Source organism: Onychomys torridus, chromosome 23, assembly GCF_903995425.1.
Source record: "Onychomys torridus chromosome 23, mOncTor1.1, whole genome shotgun sequence".
NCBI lineage: Eukaryota > Metazoa > Chordata > Mammalia > Rodentia > Cricetidae > Onychomys > Onychomys torridus.
In genome coordinates this window covers 46552335-46578350 of record NC_050465.1, presented here as the reverse complement: position 1 = coordinate 46578350, position 26016 = coordinate 46552335, and the positions used below count along the sequence as shown (strand labels likewise).

The following is a 26016-nucleotide window of genomic DNA, read 5'->3' as shown; positions in this document are numbered from 1 at the left end:
TTCAGGTTGAAATTATTAAAGGAGCTGTATCTGAACTGGCCTCTGTACTATTTTATTCCAGCTGAAGTCTACACAAGGGGGTTTTCCTCTTTATTGCTCAGGGAATGTCACTTGATCTTTCAAAACTGATTGGTAACATCAAAAGAAGGAAATCTAAAAAGAGAACCTGAAGTGTCCAAACTGTCAGTATTAAGTTCAGAAATCTAGTCATGATTCCCTAAGTGAAGAGCCTAGATCCTTATCATGGAAAAGATACACTCTCTTCTTAAACAGAAAAATTATACACATAGAGAGCTTTAAAAAAATATTGTAATTTAAGAGACTAAGGAAACTGAATATTCTTGCTTACTAAAAACATACTTATAAATTAAGGCATTTATACAAAGTCTGAAATAAGTACCCCATAGAAGTGGTATAAATACTGGTCCAGTTTCAAGAGGAGCCCATAATGCCTGTTTGTCTCAGTGAAGCTTATTAGTCACAGAATATTGGAGCCCTAAGAACAGATGAGGCAGCAGAGCCAGGCTGGAAGCCTAGAGTATGAGACTCCCATCAGATTGTCACACAGCTCAGAGCTCTTTGTGACACTTCCAAGGAACTAAACAGTGTTTTAGGCTTCCTGAGAAACCTGTCACTAGTGGACAGCATCCTCCTTGGCCGGCTGGAGGCACGCCTATCTCCTTGGATCATGGGGTCTAGCATGTTTAGCTGCCTTGTTTTCTTGGGACCTCTTCTCTCCTAAAACAGATGTTCTCCTTCATGCTTCTCCTCTTCTGCTCCTCTTGAAAGCACCACGTCTGCCCATTTCCCAAAACCTACTTTAAAGCATTAAGTAGTGAACACATGCATGAGTACACACAGACATACACACACACATGCACACGCACACGCTTTTTAAGATTCTGAGTCTTTAGGAGCTAGATGTGATTGTCTTTCCACTACAATTTGACGCTTGCTAATTGAATGTGACACTCTGACATTACGTCTTCCTACCCATTCAGTTTTAAGGAGCATCCTCTCCTCTTTCTCCACTCTGACTCCTCCTGCTACTATCTCCTCCTCCATAGAAGAGTGAGGCTTTGACACAGAGAGCCTTCCTTCCTTCTAAGCCTCTATCAAGTTCCTGAGTAGCCTGATTTTCTCATCATCACGACAAGTGCCTTCTGATCTACAACGAAGCACATCCATAAGTACTTCAGAGAGCTTCTATATAAGAGCTAAGAACAAAAGTGATTTCTTTGGCACATCACAGTCCTAAGTGTTACTGGATACTTCATTTCTTTGGGGCCTTCTCAATGCAGATGGGGCAGGGATAGTTGACCATATAAATGGCAAAGTTTGTAAATGAGAAATGCTAGAATATTTAGAAAAACTTAGAATCATACTATCAAATCCCAGTCCTCTACAAGGTAACAATCTACCACCTTGCTTTGATGGAGATGCATCCTGCTAGGTGTTAGTGGAATACAGTCTAATTAATATACACTTGATGGGTGACCAATTAGCACTTGCAGAGGTTTGCATTTTTAAGAGAGGGTGGTTTGTAAATTCTGAAGTTTTCTTTCTATTTAATATAATCTAAAATAGTATAGGAGGACTATAATTTGTAGGTTACATAATTATAAATAAATGTTTCTGTAAAGACTGATTGTTCCATAATCCTGGCAAAGGTATATACCTAACAGACAGCTTGAAAGGAAACTAAAGTGAGAGAGAAAATTTATAGGACTGTGTCCAGCAAGTCCATTTCTGGCTAAGGGCACATTGTAAAGTACAAGGCAGGTTCTCTGACTCTTGTTTTTTTAGTTAATTTTTAGCCCTAAGTAAAGCATTGTTATAATCTCAAACGTGACTGGATCTTTTTCTTAGCAAATCTGAATTCTTGCAAACATTTTCTGTTTACTTTTTGTTGTACTAAAGTAAGTAGCTATATGAGCTGATGATCTCTTCTTTCTGACCTCTGATGAAACAATGAAAAAGCTGAATAAGAGCAGGTAGACACCCCACACCCTTCTGTACAGGGATGTACCCCTTGCCTCCTATTCACTCATACACACACATCCATGCTGTAGCTGCCAAACCAGTAATTTCAGAAAGCACTAGGGAGCCCGTATTTGACTTGGCCGTCATCAGGGTTACAAAATGTTTCGTTACTATCCCCCAGCACCATTTATCTTCGCCAGCCATAGTAAGGTCGCAGAGGTATTAATGCAAAGTGCTCCTCCAGGCTTGGTACATGTCTGCACACTGCTGCCTACTGCAGTATTTAAAAGGGACAGCATCGTTTCCTGGAACAAACAGATGGAGCATTAGAAACCCTCAATTCTGGTTCGAACTTTATCATTGACTAAAATCAGAGATGTTTATTAAAAGCGAAGTACAAGCAGGAGGTGGTAGCAAATACCTTTTACCAACACTCAGGAAGAAAGGCAAGGAAATCTCTGTGAGTTCAAGGCCAGCCTGGTTTACATCGTAATTTCCAGGCCACCCTGGACTACATAGTGAGGTCCTGTCAAAGATACAAAAATAACAACAACAACAAAAAAAAATTGTAAGAAGTCTAGGTGGTGAAAGATATCTTTAAAAAACCACCCCAGTTCTAAGCAAACATGGAAGTATTTGAGGAGGCAAAACTAAAGTTATACCTAAGAAGAGAAGCTATATAATAAAATCCTAAGAATTTCAAAATGCTAAAAGTCCAATATTAATGCTCATATTAAAGTATTAATTATGTGTATGAAGTTACAGTGCCCCCAAAGTCCCCTAGGACGGAGGTGATCTGAAAACACTGACTATGAAAATGATCTGACCTGGCTATTGAATGACCAATAAAAACTGAGGAGGAGGCGCAGGCACATCTTCTTCCTATGTGTAAGGTGCTTCAATGTTTTCCCTGAAACATCAAACACGGCTTCTAACTGTCTCTGGGACACTAAGGCCATTCACCACTCTCATTCCACCAGTGAGTAAATTGAAGTTCTTGGTGATTGAATTATTCAGCACCAAGAAGTGTCCATTCATTCATTCATTCTACATTAAAGTAAAGCACTGTTCTCATCTCCAATGTGACTGGGTTTTTCTTTCAAATCTGAATTCTTGCAAACATTCTGCTTACTTTTCGTTATACTAGCATAAGTAGCTATATGAGCAGTGCCATCAGGCCCGATGATCTCTTCTTTCTGACGAAACAATGAAAAGCTATACAGCTGAGAAGGTCTGTGCACAGCTACAGGCGCTGGAAACAAGCAGTGGATAAATCAGAGACCCGCATGGCGATGAAATTGTTATAAACCAATAAAACTGAGTTCTAACCAGGGACAAGGATCAACCAGCACACTAAACAAGGGAAACACTAATGATACAGAACAATTGGGAGGTACATGTAAGAAGAAAAACAGTAGCCTAATTACTCTTGATATTTAAGATGCTTCAGGCAGCTGGGGGTATTCCAGAGCCTCAGAACAGAATCTATGGTGATGAGGCTAGGACTTCATTCAGTACTGCTGTCCTTTGACATCCCCAGGGGTTGGGTCCAAGATGCTCCTCAGACACCCACCTCTATGGATAGATGGCCATGTCCCTAACGCACAAGAGGTTGCATATAAGCCATATATGGCCTCCATATACTTTAAATTATGGGTACCTTACTAAGTATATTTACAAAGTATAAACATCATATAAACTGTTGTTCTATTGCTTATATAATAATGACAGGGGGAGGTAAAGCCAACACGTCTTGACAACAGGCACGAAACATCCTAGGCTTAGAGAGAACAAATACTGGAGAGACTGAGGACCTGTCAGGGGTCAGCTCACACCCCATTTCATCTGGACAGATTCAGGAATGCTCCTGACATGGCAAATTTGAGTAAATTGGAGTCATGCTTTCTGGAACTTTTTTCTGAATACTTTTGATCCACAGCTGGTTGAATCCACAGATTCCAAATCTGAAAATACAGATTGCAAGCCACATTCCTAGTGGGGATATCCTTTAAGCAATACTTTTAGAATAATATAAATCTAATCTACCTTAATTATATATGCTAAATATAATATGTAATATAAAACACATAACAGCTCCTAACGCTTATTGATTATATTGTGTTCACTCTCCTGTGAATTTGGCTTTAAATTGTGGCTAGGTTATAACACATGATACAATATAACATAAAATTATTGCATTTTTATTTTTTAGTTCCAATTACCCATGAGAAAACCATGATACAAAGAAAGGGTTAAGTTTCTGAAAGCAATACAGGTTAAAAAAAAAACAAAAAAAAAACAAAAAAACAAAACAAAACAAAAAAACAAGAAATTAACTAAGTTTGTTCATAATCTAATCTTTTAGCCAATGAGTTAGCACAATTTAGAGATAAGAAGCTGACAAGACATAAGAAGATGATCATTCCCTATCAGAACATAAAAAGGTCACTCCCTATCAGTTGCCTTAGCCTGGAATTTTATTTATTTAAAATTTATATCTCTGGAAATGCAAAGAAGGGTAATAAATACATGTGAAACGGTAAAAAATGAACTGTGCTCATAAATAAAGTTTTGAAATAACTGCTAAGTTCAAGCATTAGAGAGGTGGGGAAGGATGCCCTAATGGCAGAGAGAGAAAAGAAGAAAACAGAGGACAGGAAATCCTCTGGAGAAGTCACCTGCAACATCATCAGCCTTGAGCTTCCCCAGCTGTGCTCAGATCCACAGAGGAAATGAAAGGCTGAGCTCAGGAAAGAAATCACCACAGACATGAAGTCCTAGAGACTTCCCTGGTTCAGATATGTCCTCTTTAGGAAGACGTTAAGGTTAGTCCATATGATTCTTATATTTTTGGACCTAAGATTATATAATTTTATAATTCTACAGGCAGAAAATCATCTTGAAATGTGGAACTTTGCAAAGTATCTCTTTCCCTCTTTACAAGCTTTTGTATTTCTTTCTGAAGCACTGTTCAGACCTCTTCCAGTCAGGTTCATAACTTCAAGACCCCAAAATCAATGTGAACTTTTAGAGTCAAAATTGCCATATCACTAATTTAAGAAAATATAATAAATACTTTTGTTGACGTGGAAGTCTCACTAATAAAATAACTGCTCAAAAATTAACTCAGGAGTCTAAACAAAATAATTCAGGGATCATTAACATAAGGTTTAATGTAGCATTCCCATTTCTCAAGCAAAACACAGTACACACTGTGAATTGTCTAATTACACACTGAAAGTTACACACACTCATCACCATCAGCCATCAACTTTGCAGTCAGTGAAAGGAAGGTGAGAACTCCAAACACAGAAACAAGGTTTGCAAATGCAAACAATGACCTTGGCCTTTTTAAGAAAACTCTGCGACTCACCTACAGGAACTTGTGAACTCCCGCTTCACTAACCACTTCCCAGCTGGGAGCTATATTAACAAGACAAAAGACATTTTCAAAAGGAGTTGTTTCAAGTTCAGGCAGTGTCTTCGGAGCTGTGCCATCCACTAGAGGGCAACAGAGTGTTCTCAGAAAGCAGTGTGGCAGTGTGTCTTGTTTTAGGTCACTAGTTCATTCACTGTGCACACGAGTCTCTATTTGAAAATGATACGAGATCCTTGAATGCTAAGTATGTTAGCAGACAGAGTGTTCTCATTCTAAATTTAGCCCTGCCGGCATTTTCATTTCTCACATAATAATAATATGTTAATCCAAATGTTGTGTCATATTAATCAAATATCTTCTTATAAAACTATTTTGAGCAATGTAATAACTTTAAAACAAATTTTATAAGGTTTGTTTAAAACTATTAAAATGTACATGAAGATAGTTTCTTTAATGTCTCAGTACTTAAATTCAAACAGTTTGGTACTTAGAACACGCAAGTACAGTACAGTAATAATAGTACCATAATATTAAAAGACAGCATCGGACATTAAACACATGACTCTTTTGTACTAACACCATAGTAACTAAGGTTTTGCCATTGAACAAACTGCTGAACCTGAGGTGGAGGCAGATGAAAATCTCATTGTTCAGAACCAGGTGCTCTCCCAGCCCAACTGCAGGGACTCATCACCAGCTGCCACATCATCACCAAATGCAACACACACATCCTTTTAGAAGTCCCTGCCATTTCAGCCTGCTCTATCTCTCCCTCTCTATCTCTGTCTCTGTATCTGTCTCTTTCTTGTCCCTGCTCAGAGGCGGTCTTTGCTCCCAGCCCCCAATAAATCTCTTGGGTGACATCTGACGCGTGGTGTGATTTCTGAGGTATTTCTTGGCCCCATCAGCCAAGATACTCTTCTGCCCATAAACCTAACACTTACACTATGTCTAACAAGCACCTGTACCAAAAGCAGAAGATAAAGCTGAGCTGATGGTGGAATAATTGAGAACCAGAGGGTACATGACATTCAAGGGTCAATGCACAACACAAGCCAACAAGAACTCCTGGCCTGTCTCCAAGCGTAGCCTTTCCCATGTCTAACACGTAGTCAAAGATAGAGAAATTTTCCTGTGGTGGTGTACTATACAGTACAGTCTCACTTTTATATTTAATAAAGTCATGGCAGCAATTCAATTTTCATAAATGTTAACGTATTTTCATATTTCCATATTATGTTGTAGTCATCTTCTTCAACAATGTCAAGAATGAATACAAAACAATTCACCATGTGAATAACCACTTAGAAGTTTGATACTGAGAAACAAGGCCGTGTGTTTCAGAAGCCACCTTGTTGGCAAACTCAGTCAACTGTTTTAGCCCCCTCTCCGATGTTTACATCAGACCATTCCACCTCCAGTGTGGAACCCCTCCTGAACTGCACAGATGAGTCTTCGATGAGCCAAGTGACAACGTTAGCTGACACTGCTTTTGGATTCACAACTGTCATCTTAGCTGCTTCACTCCTCGATTCCAGGCTCTCAAGAGGCCCTCCCTGCCACTCCCCTGCAGGCAGCCTACCCTAGGAGTTATGATTTCGGCATGATTAGGTACATCTGTCTGTCCATATTCCATCTGTGAAAGAGTGCTAGGCAGCCAATTTACAAGCCGGTGGCCATGAAAGCCCGACTGTGCCTCAGACAATCTTGGGCAGGTTTGATATGCCACAGGACATCCACAAACCGTCCTCTGAAATCACTGCACACTCTAAACTGACTGAAAAGTAAGGGACACGCATTTGGTGGGGTTCTGCTTCTACACTAACACAAGAACTGTAAGGAAACCTTCAGCCTGTACAGAGAACATCAGGAAAAATAAGAATGTTCTCTTCTTTGCCATTTTTTTTTTAACAAAAGGAAGAAATTGGAATGATTTTTTTTCCAGGCAACATCAAAAGTGCAAATCCTTATCGATTGTGTAGCACAATGACAGGCTTCATGGAGAGGCATAAAAGTACATTAAGAGAATACTTGAAGCTGTACCCAACAAACATGGATCCTCTGCTAAGATTTTAACTGATTATCTCCCTCTGTCTCCTGATTTAATAATGGGGTTAAGTCCTATTAAAAGAGAGACTACACATAATAAGGCTGCTTTTGTGGCTAGTGAACAGGATATGGTTTTAGAAAGCTTTTCAGAAACAATATAGAGAATGCAGCAGGGGAAACTGATGGATTGGACAGATCTCCCTGCATGTTAACAGAATCTCCCTTCCTGACCTGGGGTTTGGGAAAAGGCTAGGGTGAGAGAGCTTCTTCTGCCCCTTCTTAAATTGAGCGGTTTCCTGCTTTTTGTATGAATACACTGGTAGTGGAAGTTGAGGTGGGAGTTCCCTTCTTCATGAACAGAAAAGCCAAATATCTCAGCTACCTTGCAGAAAGAAGGTGATCCCAGGGAGGAAGCATAAAATGAACTGGAAAAAGGCAAGTGGATACCCATCTTTGGCGTTGTGAAGGGGGAGGGGACATCACTGATGTTCTTCAGCTATGTACTATAGCTCAGGCTGTAAACTCAGAACTCAAGAGGCTGAGGTGGGAGAATTACATGAGCACAGGCCCAGCCAGACCAGCTGGAAGGAAACCTTAGCTCCAGAAAGCACATCAAAAGAACAGTCATTAAATGTCTTAGCAGACACTATCAACATAGGGAACACAGAAGATGAAGAATCTTTAGTCCCTATCTACTGGGAGCAACAGTCTATTGGGAGACACAATTGCCTTAGGAAATGGCTGACTACCACCCAAAGCCAGTCAAGCTAAGTACCAGAAGAAAATATAAAACACAAAATCTGTTTGCAAAGATTAATGTAAGTGTGAAACACACACACACATACACACACACACACACACACACACACACACACACACACACACACATGGGCCCTGAAACTTCAGAAAAACAATACAGAGAAATGTGCCACAAATATAAATAAGCCTCCTATTAACAATGCTAAGAGGGTGCGGAAAAAACCTTGGAAGCAGTTTGATTTCTGAGGACAACATAGAGTTCATATTAATCAGAGTATTTCGGTGCCATTAATCCAGGGTATGGCCGTGGAATAGTTTACTTTTCTACCTTTCTTAAAGTAGTTAGAGGCAAAATTCCATTCACTCACTACTTAGGAATTATTCCAAATAGGTAACAGAACATTTCTAAAGTTTCTTAAATACTCAACTGAATGTTCTTCTTTTTCTTTTGGAGTGGGAGTTAATAATGAAAGAAAGACAGTCACATAATATAGTGTGCATTCTACTTTGAGAAAAATCTATACCATAGCTCTTCATGAGTTATCCATACCCCTCTATATTCTCCAATGTAAACACAAAACACGTTCCAACCTCAGGCATTAGGATGAATATTTAGCAACTGTCTGGAATAAACTCCAGAGCCAGCAGTAGCAGCAACTCCAAAAGCCTCTGTGGCTGACACTAATTTATTGAGATGTACTGGGAACTCTGGAGAATGAGGAGTCTGCTAATTAGGCCACCACAAACAAGTTCCCAAACTTTGACAAACTTCAGGCAAACATCGGATGAAGAACTTTGATTTATGAGCTGTCCAGGTGAAACCTGAACAGATGGTATCTTTTAATAATAACTGACACATGAGTTTGTGAAGAAATCCAATGACTTTCAAATATGCTGCTCAGTAAAGGAAAACGAAGAACAGTTTCAGAGTCATCTACCTTATCTTTGTCTTCAACAACATCTGCTAAGACATCATCTGGATCCAGGATTCCTCCATCTGTGTATTCTAAGTGATGAATCTTCACCCAGTATCCAGGATCCTGTGGTGGAAAAAGTAAACTTGATGACTCAATTTACTTATACCAAAGTCAGATACATTTTAAGAGAAATAATTTGTCTCCATAAAAATATGCAATAGAGTTAGGGTTTCTACTGATGTGATAAAAATTCAGGACCAAAATCAACTTAGGGAGTAAAGGTTTATTTTGTCTTACAACTCTCAGGGCACAATCACAGAAGGAAGTCAGAACAGGAACTCAAACAGGGCAGGAACCTGGAGGCAGGAGCTGATGCAGAGGCCGTGGAGGGGTGCTGCTTACTGGCTTGCTCCCCATAGCTTGCTCAGCCTGCTTTCTTATAGAACCCAGGACCACCAGTTCAGGGGTGGCACCATCCTCAGTGAGCTGGGCCCTTCTCCATTAATCAATAATGAAGAAAAAGCCTGAAAGGCTTCCCTTTAGACCAATCTTAGGAGACATTTCTCAATTCTCACATGTATCAGGTTTGGGTTGAGTTGACAGACACTAACCAGCACGCTAACAAAACCTTTAAACACAAAGCAAAGGTCTTTTCAGATGAATAGTTGTCACTTTTATCCTGTTTAACTCACAGAATACCCATCTCATATGTTTCTGAAATCAAATTACAATGCAAAAAATGAATTGCCCAACCAACTTGAAATGCATATTCCAACTTAAGTAATGCCAAAAATATATGCTAGGAGAGAATAATCTTGATGGTACTTTCTCAACTGTAGATAGTAAAACTGTAATATAAAATTCCCAAAGCAGAAAGATGTAATTCCTGCAGCTATCACTTCCGAACATCACAGTGGAATGGGGAGGGTTAGTCACGCCTACCCCTTTGCCTTTTTAACTTTCCATGCTCAGTGTGTATCCTCAGCTTCAGTACTTTACTGGTAGCTGGAGAAGAGCTCCAGCTCTGTCCCCATCTCCCACAGCATGGTAGTCTAGGGGTAGTTGTGGTCAGAGTTGAGTGTGGAGTTCTCTAAATTGACCTTATGATTTAGATTATTTCCAAGTATAATTTTTAAATGATTAGTTTACAAAGAAACAGTCTGATATTAAATGTAATGGTGATATAGTCTCTCAATTGTTTGTTCGCTGCCTAGTTCCAGGATAAGTATGAAAATAAAGAATTATAACAATTGGAAAAGAACACAAACCAACAAATGAAGTGAAGTGAAGCAAAACATCAGTAGAGATTTTAAAGAACAGCCAAGCTAAAGCCAACTTGGTCCTACGGCTCTTAACCTCAAAAAGAAGGGAAGCACTAAGCTGTACAGCACTTGGTGAAGGAACAGATACAAATTTCTAAACAGAGATGCAGATCCCACTAGGATAAAGCTTTACGCCTTATCAAATGAATCTTTATTAAGAATAAGAGCTAATGGAACCCACAGAACGCAATTGCGATTTTACAAAAGCTAATAGAAATGGTTGCCATATGGCCTTCCCTTTAACCCCTGGTGAAAAGCTAGAGCATGCTAGCAAATAATCATTCTTTAAGGCATCTATATGGAGGTCTTGGCCCAAATACAAAACTTAACAAAAATCCAACTTGATACAATGGTAGACTTAAAAATCTGAAGGAATTCTCCTCCGCTAGACTTTAAACATCTCAAAATTATGCTCTCTCTCTCTCTCTCTCTCTCTCTCTCTCTCTCTCTCTCTCTCTCTGTGTGTGTGTGTGTGTGTGTGTGTGTGTGTGTGTGCGCGCACGTGCGCGTGTGTGTGTGTGTGTGTGTGTGTGTGTGTGTGTGTGTGCGCACGAAAGTGCACATGTTTTAAATACAGTATCTGAAGAACAGTTCCAGGAAGAATAAGGCTTTCATTTGCATCGAATGCTAGGATCATAGGTGCAAACTCTGATGGTTTCTTAGAAGTAAAGCCTGCTTCTACTGATCAGATGAGAAGCCAAAGTTATGAGCAGTAAGAACACAGTCAGATAAGCAAGGCCCAGAATACCCATCTCTCAGAATCTGTTATAGACACTTGTGCCAACTCAAAGCACTGTGTTAGCAAAGATGAGCTAAATGCAGGAAATAAGATTCCAAGCAGAGTACTCTGGGTTTGTAAACAGAATGTAATGCCATCAGACTACATTGTTACCCTAGAAAGTTTCAAAGGTTACATCCTGACACAACCATGCCACAAGCAACAATTTGCTATAATCATACACTGAGTTGGTTGTTTTTTTTTTTAATATTACAGTTCTGTAGAAAAAAAAGTTGATATATAATGATGTGATCTAGTTTGTTTTCTGTTGCTGTGATAAACATTGACCCAAAACAGCTTGGGTTAAGGAAAAGGTTTATATGGTTTACAGACTACAGTCCATCACCAAGGGAAGCTGAGGTAGGAACCTGGAGTCAGGCAGCAGAGGAATGCCTCTTACTGGCTTGCTCCTCAGCTCACCAGTAACTACTTTCTTATACAGCCCATGACCACCTGCACAGAAGTGACAGTGACCACAGTGGGCTGGGCCTACCTACATCAATTAGCAATCAATAAAATGCCCTACAGACCTGCCTATCTGATCTAAAGCAATTCCTCAATTGAGGTCCTTCTTAAGCATCTCTCCTTTGTACTGTTGACAACAACAAGGAACCAGCACAGCATGATTATAAAAAGGGAGGCATTTTGAAATCTCTTTAAATAGAAGCTCTTAAAAGAAGAGTGTTGCTCACAGCTTTTCCTTTGGGCTCAGTTTGTAAGGGTAGACCATAATACCTAAAGCTAACATAGACAATCACCCCAACTGCAAGACATATTAATTCAACCTTACTAGAGAGATAAACAGAAGAAAATGGGAAGTTAAACATTCATTTAAAAGAGGAAAATTAAAAGCAACAACCACCAAAAAATGAAAAAAAAAAAAAAGTAACAAAACATTAAGTAGGATGTCTTATTCCTCTAACAAAAATGGCTGACAAATGGCATCAGGAAGAAGCTGTGAAGCCACACACAGGACTCCTTCCTCAGAAACTGTTATGGGATCTAAGGCCAGAAGGAAAACAAAACATGGGACCAAGTCACTTCACTGATGCAAAACAACATAAATATAAATGGAGGTGTTTTTTTTCAAATAGTTTGGTAAGTCTGTAATTATATTTAACAAAAGCAGCAAATAATATAGTACTGCACTTACAATGAGAAGATGCCATTTTAAATCACTCTCTCACATTGATTTTGTCTTTTGAAGATTAGATAGTTATAGTTATAGCTTTTCTTGTTAACAAATTCAGAAAAGAAACTCACTAAAGAGGTGTAAAGTATATAAGTTTGTAAGACATCAAAAGATAGTTTGGGGTTGGTAATGCAAATTAGGACAGAAAGTGAATTAGATACAACCCTAAATGTGACTAAATAAGGCCACATTGACCTTGAACTCTCCCAACACCGGCAGGAGCTCAACCCTGTACCTGGGCTCCCATGACTTAAGTTGTCATTAGAATCATCGTACCCACTAGAATGTAGCTGTAGAATGGAAGTTCATGGAAAAGACAGAATTTTCTTCGCAGAACTTCTCAGATTTCGTGGCATGGATCCACACATGAGATTTCTCTGTTTTTAATGCCATCAAATAATGCATTTCCATGCTTACTGGTAACTAGGCACTATAGTCACTGGGTGTTCTATATGATTAACTTATCTACCCTCAAATGTCCTCATAACATGATTGTTAATCCATTTTACAGATGTGGAAGGCAACAGGAGAAATGAACTGACTTATTCAGGGTCAGATACTCTATAAACACCAGAGCCAAATGTTTTTCTTTATATATAGAAAATATATGGGGGGATAGACCCAACATATAATATATGTTTGTATGAAAATTTTTAAAGACCTTTTTAATGAATGTATATTTTGACTAACTTTACAAGACACAGTTGCATAGGACCCAGGTGGAGGAATGGGTCTTGCCCCATGTGTATATAAGTACATGGACTAAAGTTACTGCACTGGGCTTCAGCTGGCCCATACTTAGTAAGGGGGAGGACTCTAGGGTCTTTTACATCAGGTACTATGTAGAGGACACCATAGGTGTTAATGGAAAGTCCCAAATTCATTGCTTCAGTGTGTCTGAGCAGAAGCGAGAGAAGCAATGGGAAAAAGCTTCCGAACAGAATTCCTAATTGTGAGAATGCAGGGCTTGGGCAATCATCTAAAGAAACAGTACTGAAGTGAGTTTGCAGCATCATAAATTGGATGGAGAATTGTGAAAATGTATATAAATAAAAACTTAGCTACTTCTATCATAATCCTTTGGGGTTATTCTCCTATTTATTCAAAGGCCAGAAGAGAGAAATGTGCTCCGCAGGGGACCTGGAGAAAAGACCAGGTGGAGCAAGTCTGGAGAGAGGAATGGGCAGAGAGCAGAAGCTTCAGAGAAACCAGCAACCTGGTAATGCAAGTCAGAAAGCAGCCCAAGACCCCAAGCATGACACCTGACAGGGAAGAGCTCAAGCAGGAAGGTAGGAGAGCATATGAAGGGTGTTGTGATCCAGAAAGGAAACAGTATATGTAATCCAGAAAGGCAGTAGTATATATACAAGGTGTTGTGATCCAGAAAAGACAGTAGAACATATAAAGGGTGTTGTGATCCAGAAAAGACAGTGGTGTATATACAGGGAATTGTAATCTAGAAAGGCAGGAAGTAGTTTACATACAGAGTATTGTGATTCAGAAAAGATAGTAGAGCATATAAAAGATTTTGTGATCCAGAAAAGACAGTGGTATATATACAGGGTGTTGTAATGCAGAAAGGCAGTAGTTTATATACAGAGTATTGTGATCCAGAAAAGACAGTAGAGCATATAAAGGGTGCTGTGATCCAGAAAAGGCAGTAGTGTATATACAGGATGTTGTCATCCCAAAAGGCAACTGTATATGTAATCCAGAAAGGCAGTAGTACATAACAAATGGTGTAGTGGTCCAGAGAGGCAACAGTGTACATAATCCAGAAAGTAGTACATATAAAGGGTGTTGCGATCCAGAAAAGGCTGCCATGAATATAAAGAAAACTGTGATCCAGAAAGGCAGCCGTGAATAAAAAAGGGTGTTATGTCCCAGTCCTAATTGGCTTCTAAACATGCCTTCATGTTGTTCATGTAGTTCCAACTACAAACTTCAGAAGAAAGCCAAACATATCAAGCTTGCTGAGGCAATTTTAGTAAACTATGCTTCTGAAGTATTCGGAGATACAAAGGTACAACGGGGCTCATTATGAGTTCAAAGTCATATGGGGATGTCACAAGACTGTTAATCTCACATTATATAAACAGGGAGACTACGTGAGAAGGGGCCTCTATAAACTCTCTTTCAGCTCAAAATTCTATAATCCTATCAAAGGAGAGATGATACAGTCTCACTATTATCAAGTGCGGGAGATTGAGGGAAGAAGTGTACCTAGAGACAGGAGGAAGGTTCCTTACGACAAAGCATCAGTCACATGAGAAGAAAGAACTTCTCACCCTGCACATGCTCACTAGCATTGCTTCAATGAGCATCCTGCCAACAAACAGAAAGGAAGATCAGGACATGCACAACTCATGCAAAGTTGGAGGCTCCTGACAGAAGACCATAAAAATCAGACAGAAAATCATTTAAACACAATTAACAGTTAAGCCCAATTTCTTTGTTTTATACGTATAAACACACAAATGCATGCCTATAATTAACGAAACCAAAACAAGGGCTTAGAAAACACATTTCAACAAGCATACATGGTACATGTACCAAAGTCACCCAATTCGTATGTTTTTAATTGAAATCATCACCTTTCCTCCTTCCAGCCCGTCAGCTACCTTACCTGAAATCCCTCCCATGCCTCCCAACTCTCTGATTGATAGCCTCTTTTTGTTATTATTGTTAAAAACAATGTATACATATATAAATGTGTATGAAAAAGTTACATAAATACAATCTGCTGAGTCCATTTTTGTGGTTTGTAGCATATGGTTTCAGGGCTACCACTCTGTATGGACAACGAACAAGAGGGCTCATCCCAGGGAGAGGCTAATTTCCATTCTCCCTGTAGTCATTAATCGCCTTTAGTGTAGTTTCTCTCTCCTGGATACATATGGAAAAGTCTTAAATACATTAAAACCAAATTCAATGATGTATATGAAAGATAATACATCATAGCCACATAAGATTTATTGCAGTACAAGAGTAGTTTAAAAGCCAAAATCCACCACAGTCATTTAGATAACTAACATGAAAAGGTAGTGGGAACCCGATGGTCACCTCAATGGATTCAGAAAAAGGATCTGCAAATACTCCAACGATTCACAAAAAATATTGTTGCAATGATTCCCTGAGCCTTGGGAGGAAGATGCATGATAATGATATCCCATTTATTGGTAATTGATGGTTGCTAGGGTAGGAAACTCAGTTTTCTTTAAGAGTTTGGCCTCAGGTAGATCTAACATGCTCTAGTGGATGGCTACACACCTAAGATTAGATTGACAGTACTAATTAGACTAATGCACTAAAAAAAAAAAAAAAAAAGGAATGAGGACAGAAAGTTAAGTGGATATGGTATGTGGCATGGATTTGAAAGGAGATGGGAGAAGATGAATATGAATAGTATGTATGAAATGTTGAAGAATTAATAAAAATATTATTTAAAAAATACTGGCTCCCAGAATTCAGGAGGCAGAGGCAGGAAGATCTCTGAGTTTGAAGACAGCCTGGTCTATAGAGTGAGTTCCAGGGTGACCAGGGACTACAAGAGAAAACCTGTCTCAGAAAAAAAAAAAAATTGTAGCAAATTAGGCAAACCAAAAAAATTGTTTAAATATAAAAATAAGAATATTTGTTATAACATTTATAATAGCATCAGCAAATTTAAATGGTAATATTTATAATAGCATCAGAAATAAAATGTTAAAAAATATTGTAACATGTGTCAAACATCTCTGCTAAAGATTAAAAAACTTTAAGACAAATTAAAGAAGACTGTCATAGACTGGGAAGTTGCTAATATTGTCCAAATTAGGCAAGGTTAGCGTTCAGGTCAGAAATGTGAGGAAACAGAACTAGAATTATAGTGCACTGAAGTGCACTTGTGTAGTTACTTTGGAAAAGATCATTTGTAAACATAAATATTCCATTAAGGTGAACATGATCTGTCTTAGTTTTGTTTCTTACCATTGTGATAAAATACCCTGACAAAGGCAACTTAAGAGAGAAATGATCTGATTCACAACTCCAGGTAACAGTCCATCATTGTAGGGAATTCCCGGTGGTAAGAACCAGTCACATGACATACACAATAAAGAGCCGAGAGCCATGAATCAAGGCATGCATGCTAGTGCCCAGTTCTCCCATTTGCATTCAGCACAGGGTCCAGCCCACACAATGCTATGGCCCACATTCAGGGTAGGTCATCTCATCTCAACTAAGCCAAATAAGAGAATTCACCATATGCCAACCTAATAGAGAAAACCCATCATTGGAACTCCTTTCCAAAGAGATCCTAAATTATATCAGTTTTAAAATTGGCCAGGTGTGGTAGTTCATGTCTTTAATCCTAGCATTTAGGAGGCAGAAGCAGGCAAATCTCTAAGTTAAAGGCTATCCTGGTCTACATAATGAGTTCCAGTACAGCCAGGATAGGATAGAGAAAACTTGTCTCTAAATAAATAAATAAATAGATAGATAGATAGACAGATAGATAAATAAATAAATAAATAAATAGACAGACAAATATTTCAAAAAATTAAAATCAACCACCACACAAATTCCCTGCTTATATTAGCCATTCCACCTCTCTAAGTGTTTCTCAAACCAAAATGAGCTTGCAAAGTTTCCAAAAGACAAGTACTTGCTCTCCAGCAGAATTAATCCTACTTTTAAAATCAAGAAATAAAGCAAATATTCATTGTGGTAGAACAGACAGAAGGATGCACTGCAAAGGACTCCTCCTATACAACAACCAGAATGATAAACTACAAGCTCATTCAACATCATGAATGAACAACACAAAACAGCATTGTGCAAATGCAGCCCAGTTACCATTCAAAGTACTTCTGTGTGATTCTATGCACAGTATGTTCAAGGTTATCATAATTATTTCACAACACAAAACAAGAGGAAGGACAGTGAGTGGAAAGAAAAGCAAGGGGACTTCTTGGACCATGTTCTACTTCTTGATCTGTTTGCTAGTCTACACTTACTTATGCATTTTCCTATACGTACCACACTTCAAAGATATTTGTATAAAATGTAAATGATTTTTTGTTTCAAAATGTACTTTCTTTTTCCAACCAACATATCTAATAGCTCCATTCACACATTACACTTCTCCTGACAAAATATAAAAACCACCAGAAGGCTGTTCTGAATGGCAGGAAAAGAAAAGAATCTTAAACAAATATCAGAATGTAGGAATTGTGGAAGATGGAAGGCAAGGCTACACCACCAACAAAACATGAGGCTCACTGACCACCAGATATGTCATGTCTAGCATCCACAAGGGTGACCAAAGACTTAAATGAGCCATCTTTTGAATGAGCCTGATAAAATGAATAAAGCCACTATCTCAGACTTTGTTATTAACTGCTGTGTCCAAACTACAGCAAGGACCAAGTTAAGCCTGTGTTGATACGGCCACACTACACTTAAAATATTTGCCAGATTTTAAGAGATGATCATTAACCAACTAGAGAACACCCTGTCAGTAACCATGGTGACTAAAGGCCTGTAAGTACGTTTATAATGAACAAGCTAAACAAAGTTCACTTAAATTGGAAGACACAAGGGGAAGGAAATACTTCGTTATTTTGAAGATAGTAGAACTGCAGTTTATGAGGCACTGGATGTTTATAGGATAGGCAAGGGAAACAATTGCTTACTAAAATTACTTCTGAATGTCCCTGAGGGAGATGCCATATTGAAAACAAACAATGCTTTTTTTCCATAAGACCAAGACCACATTCTTTTTATCCAGGATTGAAGGACCTTACTCATCTTTTTTTTTTTTTTCAGGTGTGTACCAAAAAAATTATTTGGACTATAATGGGGAACATGTTATGCACAAAATTCTTACTCTAAGCACTTGGCTCATTGTCAGGCCAGAGACAGACCCACTGCCATCCATCATATGTGGGAAGTAGCACTGTAGAGGAAAATTAGAGTCTCTGGTGCTGTGATTACATCTGGGATCCATGCTCAGCGATCTTACAGAGTAGATTAGCCATGCTATTAAAATCTGGATCCCCTGCTTGTTCTTAAAATGACTTTTATATATAAATACATGAAAATTAAATGACCATATGGGGCCTTCCATAAAATTAAAAGCCTTATACATCAAAGCAGTGCTACTCTGCAAAGGTAACATAGACAATAGAGAAGTTGACTGAAGTTCGGCATAAAAAGAAATCTTAGAAAAACCCTGTGTGCAGTGAACCACATTCTGGAATGTAAGCTCTCTGCCCCTGTAAGATAGAAAGTATATATGGTCATAACATGAGGATGCCACAGGGTTTGAAAAAAATGGGAATTGTGTAAACCTCAGTGTCTCTTCCAATATTCATCTAAAACCTCAGAAAAGGCCGTGTTCTTGATAAAATATTTCTGATGCAAATATGATGAATTTGGCTGTAAGGTTGAGGGTAGACTTACAGAGTATCTTTAAGTAGAAAATCTGTGAGAAAATCTCAACACACTTCAAACCTCCCGATCTGTCGCTTATTCAAGTGTTTACCGCAGGACCCAGAATGTCATTAATCGATACACAATGTAAGGTTAGCTGACATTTTATTGATTAGAGATTCATTTTTATGCAATAGTTTCTCACTCTTAAAGAACCAAATCACCCCCCATGCAAAGTGGGGCTTTCAAGGCTCAACTCATAAATTCCTCAGTTCAAAACTTGGTCGAACTCACTGGCTCACTGACTACTGACAGACCCTTCTAGACTCCTACCTAACAGTAATCTAGAATGCACAAAGTTTAAGCCACAGAAAGGGAGGCATTTCCTTCATATATAATTCTGAACAAAAACAATTTCAATATAATAACAATAACAATTCCAGGGAACCCTATTCTTATCTCATAAACTAAGTTTTATCTATTGCCTTTTTAATTAGAAAGTAAAATACTTTAAAATTCAAAGGCATATATTTTGTTTCCTTGTACATATACTCACTAAATAGTGAAAAAAATATCAATCACTCCACTTTGTATTCATAAACTCAGCAGTTTTATATGATGGCTGAAAGATTCATGTTTTATCCTGTGATTAGCCTAAACATATGAGAGAAAATGAGCTCTAGAGATGATGGCACATTTTTATAAAATAATGAACATTTTTCATTATTTTCAAATCTACTCCCTACGACATCAGAACCATTCAGGATCTTTATAAGAATATTTAAAATTCCTTACCTATAGATCTTGAAAGAAAGCTCATCTTCAGCACACAGTATGAGCTTTCTATAATCTATCAAGCACAGCGCAATCTTAAAACCAAAGTTATAGCACAAAATTCAAACATTAAATGTCAAAAGTTAATAAAAAAAGACTTCATATGTATTTAATTGATACACTTTTTATTTCCAACAGGAATGGTTTTTTAAAGCACTAAGCCATTATTCAGTAATACTGAAAAGCAAAAACTCAAAATAATTTGAAAGAAAACAGCTGATTCTTTAAAAACCATGGTTTCCATTGTTTGTTTCCAATGAAGTTTTACAGTCCAGAGCCCTGAGTGCCAAGGTTTTAGACACTTGTGTGGTCCACAGGAATGCAAAGCCTACAGCCAAGAAGGAAAGCAGCCACCCGACCAATGAGAAGGGAGAGGCAGTAAGTTTTAAGATAGTGCGCCTAAAGAGTATTCTGTTCAAAAGTAAATTTTAACAACAAATTTGAAAATGCAAATCCATACAATTCAATGAGAAGGGAAAGACAGTAAGTTTTAAGATAGTGTGCCTAAAGAGTATTCTGTTCAAAAATGAATTTTAACACTAAATTTGGAAATGCAAATCCATACACCTCATAGTTCACTTCAGGCAGCACTTACTCAAAGATTCTGATCTAGGACTGACAACTTTGTACACTAGCTCCAAAGAATACCTTTGAATACACTGCTTTCCACCTGTGTGTGTCTCTGTATACATTAGTGAGTGTGATGGTTTAAAACATCCTGTAGGCAACCGCCCAGGCTCTAGCCTTGCATTTGAGCACAGTTTTATGCCTCCAGCACTAGAGAGACTAAGGCACAAGATAGAGAATGGTCATTCACAATAGAGGAGGTACCAGTGACAATGTTTCTAAACGTAGGTTAACTCTAAGACAAACAAAGAGATCCTTAGCTTTAGCCCCTGGAACACTGTTTATAAAATATCTCTTCATTATGACAGCAATCAAGAAAGTGAGGGATTATCTGTCTCTGATCTTCAAAAGTATTGAGGATAATACTGCTTGCTACTGTTAGTGTATTTCTCCAGCAATGAGGTCATTCCTCTATAATGTTCCAGATGGATCACGGGTATGGCTAAGGGGAACAGAACAAGTACAGAAAAGGGTGCAGGAAGAGCTGATTTTAAGCAACCCCTTCCCAGACATGACATCAGAGACTTCCCAGTCTAGAGCCAGCAGCATAAGAGCAGCCTGGGAAGTTAGCCTCCTTTGCGTATTTGTTCACTTTCAAAGCTTGGTCTCCCCAAACTAGAACACAGGCTTCTTGAGTCAAAAACCTCGATCATCTTCTTCACTTCCTCATCCCCAGCCCTAAAACAGTCTGATCCTGTGCACTTGTCATAGGTCAAAGAATAAGGAAACACAGAGAGGAGTTGCAGGCAAACAGCATTAGGGAACTGTACAGAAAGGCATCCTGCTACATCTTGTGCAAACTCAAATCGCATGGCTTAGATCTTTTTATGATGGCAAAGGCAGCATGGAAGGAGTTAAAACACCCCATAGCACATAACAGAGGCTTCAATAAATGCTGTAAGTATGTGGGTGGTGAGGGGGGTGAATCTTGGCATCTACGAATAAAACAGGGTGAGAAAAACCAGTTCTTGGAAGAAACAAAACTTAAAAATAAGTGAGGAGAGAATAGAACAATTAAACATCCCAAGTAAATTTAGTGGCATGCCAGTAAGGGATAAGCATTGTAGGAGAGGACAGAATAGTGTGAGGGCAGTGGCAACGGGGACTTGTACTTTTAAACATGGGGATGTACTGTCTAGTTTTATCTTGACACAAGCTATCTGGGTAGAGGAAACCTCAATTGAGAAAATGTCCTACCCAATTTGCCTGTGGGGAAGCCAACTGGGCATTTTCTTGATTGGTGGTAGAACCCATCTGTGGTGAATTTTCTTGACTGATATTGGAGGGTACACCTCCATGTGAGTGTTGGAGGTTTGGGTTCTATAAGAAAGCAGGCTGACCAAGCCATGAGGGGCAAGCCAGTAAGCAGCTCCCCTCCATGGCCTCTGCATCAGCTCCTGCCTTGAGCTCCTGCCTGACTTCCTGTGATGAGGGACTATGATGAGGAAGCAGAATAAACCCTTTCCTTGCCAGGTTGCTTTTGGTCATGGCGTTTTATCACAGCAATAGGAATGGTAAGTAAGACCAAGGCGGAGTCGGAAACTGGCAGGGTGACATCTAGGGAAAGCCAGTGACAGATGTGAGAAGGGACGTACACTCTACAAAGGCATGGTTAAAGCCAAGGACAATCACACACACACACACACACACACACACACACACACACACACACACACACACACCAGAAAGTCAGGTTCAGAGAAGTCACCCTCACATGAGTGGGGAGCTGGCTCACTCATCAAGTCAAACAACCACATGAAAATGCAAGAACAGCAGATGTAGCGACTGTACTCTGGATGTACTTTGAATGTACTCTGTACTCTGGCTGTACTCTGTACTCCAACTATAGTCCGACTGTACTCTAGCCATACTCGGTATTCTGGCTGTATTCTTTACTCTGGCTGTTCTCTGTACACTGACTGTACTCTGTACTCTATATGCCAGTTGTACTCCAACTGTATTCCATCTGTGCTTCGACTATACTCTATCTGTACTCAGGCTGTACTTCGGCTGTTCTCTGTGAAATGACTGTATTCTGTACTCTAACTGCACTCTGGCTGTACTCTGACTGTACTCTGTACCCTAACTGTACACTGACTGCACTCTGGCTATTCTCTGTACTCAGACACTCAGCTATACTCTGAGTGTACTCTGTACTCAGACTGTACTCTGACTGTACTCTAGTTGTACTCTGGCTGTTCCCTGTACTCTGGCTATTCTCTGTAGTCCAGCTGTACTCTGACTGTACTCTTTACTCTGGTTGTACTCCAACTATACTCTGTACTCTGGCTGTACTCTGTACTCTGACTGTACTCTGGCTGTACTTGGCTGTACTCTGGCTGTACTCTGTACTCTGATTGCACTCCGACTGTACTCTGGCTGTACTCCAACTGTGTTCCGACTGCACTCTATACTCTGGCTTTACTTGGCTGTACTCTGTACTCTGGCTGTACTCCGACTGTGCTCCGACTGCACTCTGTACTCTGGCTGTACTTGACTATACACTGTACTCTGGCTGTACTCCGGCTGTACTCTGTACTCTGACTGTACTCCAACTGTACTCCATACTCTGTCTGTACTCTGGCTGTACTCTGTACTCTGGCTATACTCTGGCTGTACTCTGTACTCTGGCTGTACTCTGTGCTCTGACTGTGCTCCAACTGCACTCTGTACTCTGGCTGTACTTGACTATACTCTGTACTCAGATTGCACTCTGGCTGTACTCTGGCTGGCTGTACTCTAGCTGTACTCCAGCTGTACTCTGTACTCTGACTGTACTCCAACTGTACTCCATACTCTGTCTGTACTCCGGCTGTACTCTGTACTCCGGCTGTACTCTGGCTGTACTCCGACTGTGCTCCAACTGCACTCTGTACTCTGGCTGTACTTGACTATACTCTGTACTCAGATTGCACTCTGGCTGTACTCTGGCTGGCTGTACTCTAGCTGTACTCCAGCTGTACTCTGTACTCTGGCTGTACTCCGGCTATACTCTGGCTGTACTCCAACTGTGCTCCAACTGCACTCTGTACTCTGGCTGTACTTGACTGCACTCTGTATTCTGGCTGTACTCTGGCTGTACTCTGTACTCTGATTGCACTCCAACTGTACTCTGGCTGGCTGTACTCTGTACTCTGACTGTACTTGACTATACTCTGGCTGTACTCCGGCTGTACTCTGTACTCTGGCTGTATTCCAACTGTGTTCTGACTGTACTCTGTACTCCAGCTGTACTCTGGCTGTGCTCCGACTGTGTTCCAACTACACTCTGTACTCTGGCTGTACTTGACTGTATGCTGTATTCTGGCTGTACTCCAGCTGTACTCCATACTCTGACTGTACTCCGAGTGTACTCCATACTCTGGCTGTACTCTGGCTGTACTCTACTCTGGCTGTACCCTGACTGTGCTCCAACTGCACTCTGTACTCTGGCTGTACTTGACTGTACTCTGTACTCTGGCTGTACTCCGACTGTACTCTGACTGCACTCTGTACTCTGGCTGTACTTGACTGTACTCTGTACTCTGGCTGTACTCTGGCTGTACTCCGACTGTCCTCTGACTGCACTCTGTACTCTGGCTGTACTTGACTGTACTCTGTACTCTGGCTGTACTCCGACTATACTCTGACTGCACTCTGTACTCTGATTGCACTCCGACTGTACTCTGGCTGGCTGTACTCTGTACTCTGGCTGTACTCTGGCTGTACTCTGACTATACTCTGACTGCACTCTGTACTCTGGCTGTACTTGACTGTACTCTGTACTCTGGCTGTACTCTGTACTCCGATTGCACTCTGACTGTACTCTGGCTGGCTATACTCTGTATTCTGACTGTACTTGACTGTACTCTGTACTCTGGTTGTATTTTGGCTGTACTCTAGCTGTACTCCATACTCTGACTGTACTCCGGCTGTACTTTGTACTCTGACTGTACTCCATACTCTGGCTATACTCCGGCTGTACCCTGTACTCTGGCTGTACTCCGGCTGTACTCTGTACTCTGGCTGTATTCCAACTGTGTTCTGACTGTACTCTGTACTCCAGCTGTACTCTGGCTGTGCTCCGACTGTGTTCCAACTACACTCTGTACTCTGGCTGTACTTGACTGTATGCTGTATTCTGGCTGTACTCCAGCTGTACTCCATACTCTGACTGTACTCCGAGTGTACTCCATACTCTGGCTGTACTCTGGCTGTACTCTACTCTGGCTGTACCCTGACTGTGCTCCAACTGCACTCTGTACTCTGGCTGTACTTGACTGTACTCTGTACTCTGGCTGTACTCCGACTGTACTCTGACTGCACTCTGTACTCTGGCTGTACTTGACTGTACTCTGTACTCTGGCTGTACTCTGGCTGTACTCCGACTGTCCTCTGACTGCACTCTGTACTCTGGCTGTACTTGACTGTACTCTGTACTCTGGCTGTACTCCGACTATACTCTGACTGCACTCTGTACTCTGATTGCACTCCGACTGTACTCTGGCTGGCTGTACTCTGTACTCTGGCTGTACTCTGGCTGTACTCTGACTATACTCTGACTGCACTCTGTACTCTGGCTGTACTTGACTGTACTCTGTACTCTGGCTGTACTCTGTACTCTGATTGCACTCTGACTGTACTCTGGCTGGCTATACTCTGTATTCTGACTGTACTTGACTGTACTCTGTACTCTGGTTGTATTTTGGCTGTACTCTAGCTGTACTCCATACTCTGACTGTACTCCGGCTGTACTTTGTACTCTGACTGTACTCCATACTCTGGCTATACTCCGGCTGTACCCTGTACTCTGGCTGTACTCTGACTGTGCTCCAACTGCACTCTGTACTCTGGCTGTACTCTGGCTGTACTCTGGTTACTCTGTACTCTGGCTGTACTCTGACTGTGCTCTGACTGTGCTCCAACTGCACTCTGTACTCTGGCTGTACTTGACTCTACACTGTACTCTGACTGTACTCTGGCTGTACTTGACTGTACTCTGTACTCTGACTGCACTCTGACTGTACTCTGGCTGGCTGTACTCTGTACTCTGACTGTACTCTGTACTCTGGTTGTACTCTGGCTGTACTCTAGCTGTACTCCATACTCAGGCTGTACTCTGTACTCTGGCTGTACTCTGACTGTGCTCCGACTGCACTCTGTACTCTGTCTGTACTTGACTGTACTCTGGACTCTGGCTGTACTCCGGCTGTACTCTGAACTCTGACTGTACTCCATACTCTGGCTGTACTCTGACTATACTCTGTACTCTGGCTGTACTCCATACTCTGACTGTACTCTGGCTGTACTCTGTATTCTGGCTGTACTCTGGCTGTATTTTGTGCTCTGGTTGTACACTGCCACACACAATAAAAGTTTTACTCTGTAAAATGAGCTGGAATTCTGCAAGGTGGACACCATCATTAAATATGTTAAAAATAAATTATTTTTTAGACAAAATGCTTCCAGGAAGATAAAATAAGGGACTTACCAATGTGTCTTCCAAAGTACTGATACAAGGCTTATTAGTTTTAATGTGGCATGTTCCATGAAATAATCTAGTATACTCATCAAAATGAAATCATCTAGTGAAAAACTATATAACTCTAAAATCAGAGGCTGAATTCCAATCTTTACTACCCATATAGAATAGGGACACTATATTCCAACCTTGCAGGATTGAGAATGATTCATTGCAATTCTCCCACAGGCTCACATGATTGTACACACACATGGAGTTTTGGTTTTGGGACCTCATTCTTAATCTCTAGAAGGGAGGGTCA

At 40.1% G+C, this 26016-nt stretch overlaps 1 protein-coding gene across 1 annotated transcript in view; it reads right to left on the bottom strand.

Moving 5' to 3' along the window:
- Pard3b (par-3 family cell polarity regulator beta) overlaps positions 1-26016 on the bottom strand; it is a 993910-nt gene that overhangs the window by 846633 nt on the left and 121261 nt on the right. The window contains 1 exon segment of the mRNA XM_036173329.1: positions 9109-9210. Within this exon segment, the coding sequence (XP_036029222.1) occupies positions 9109-9210 (102 nt within the window).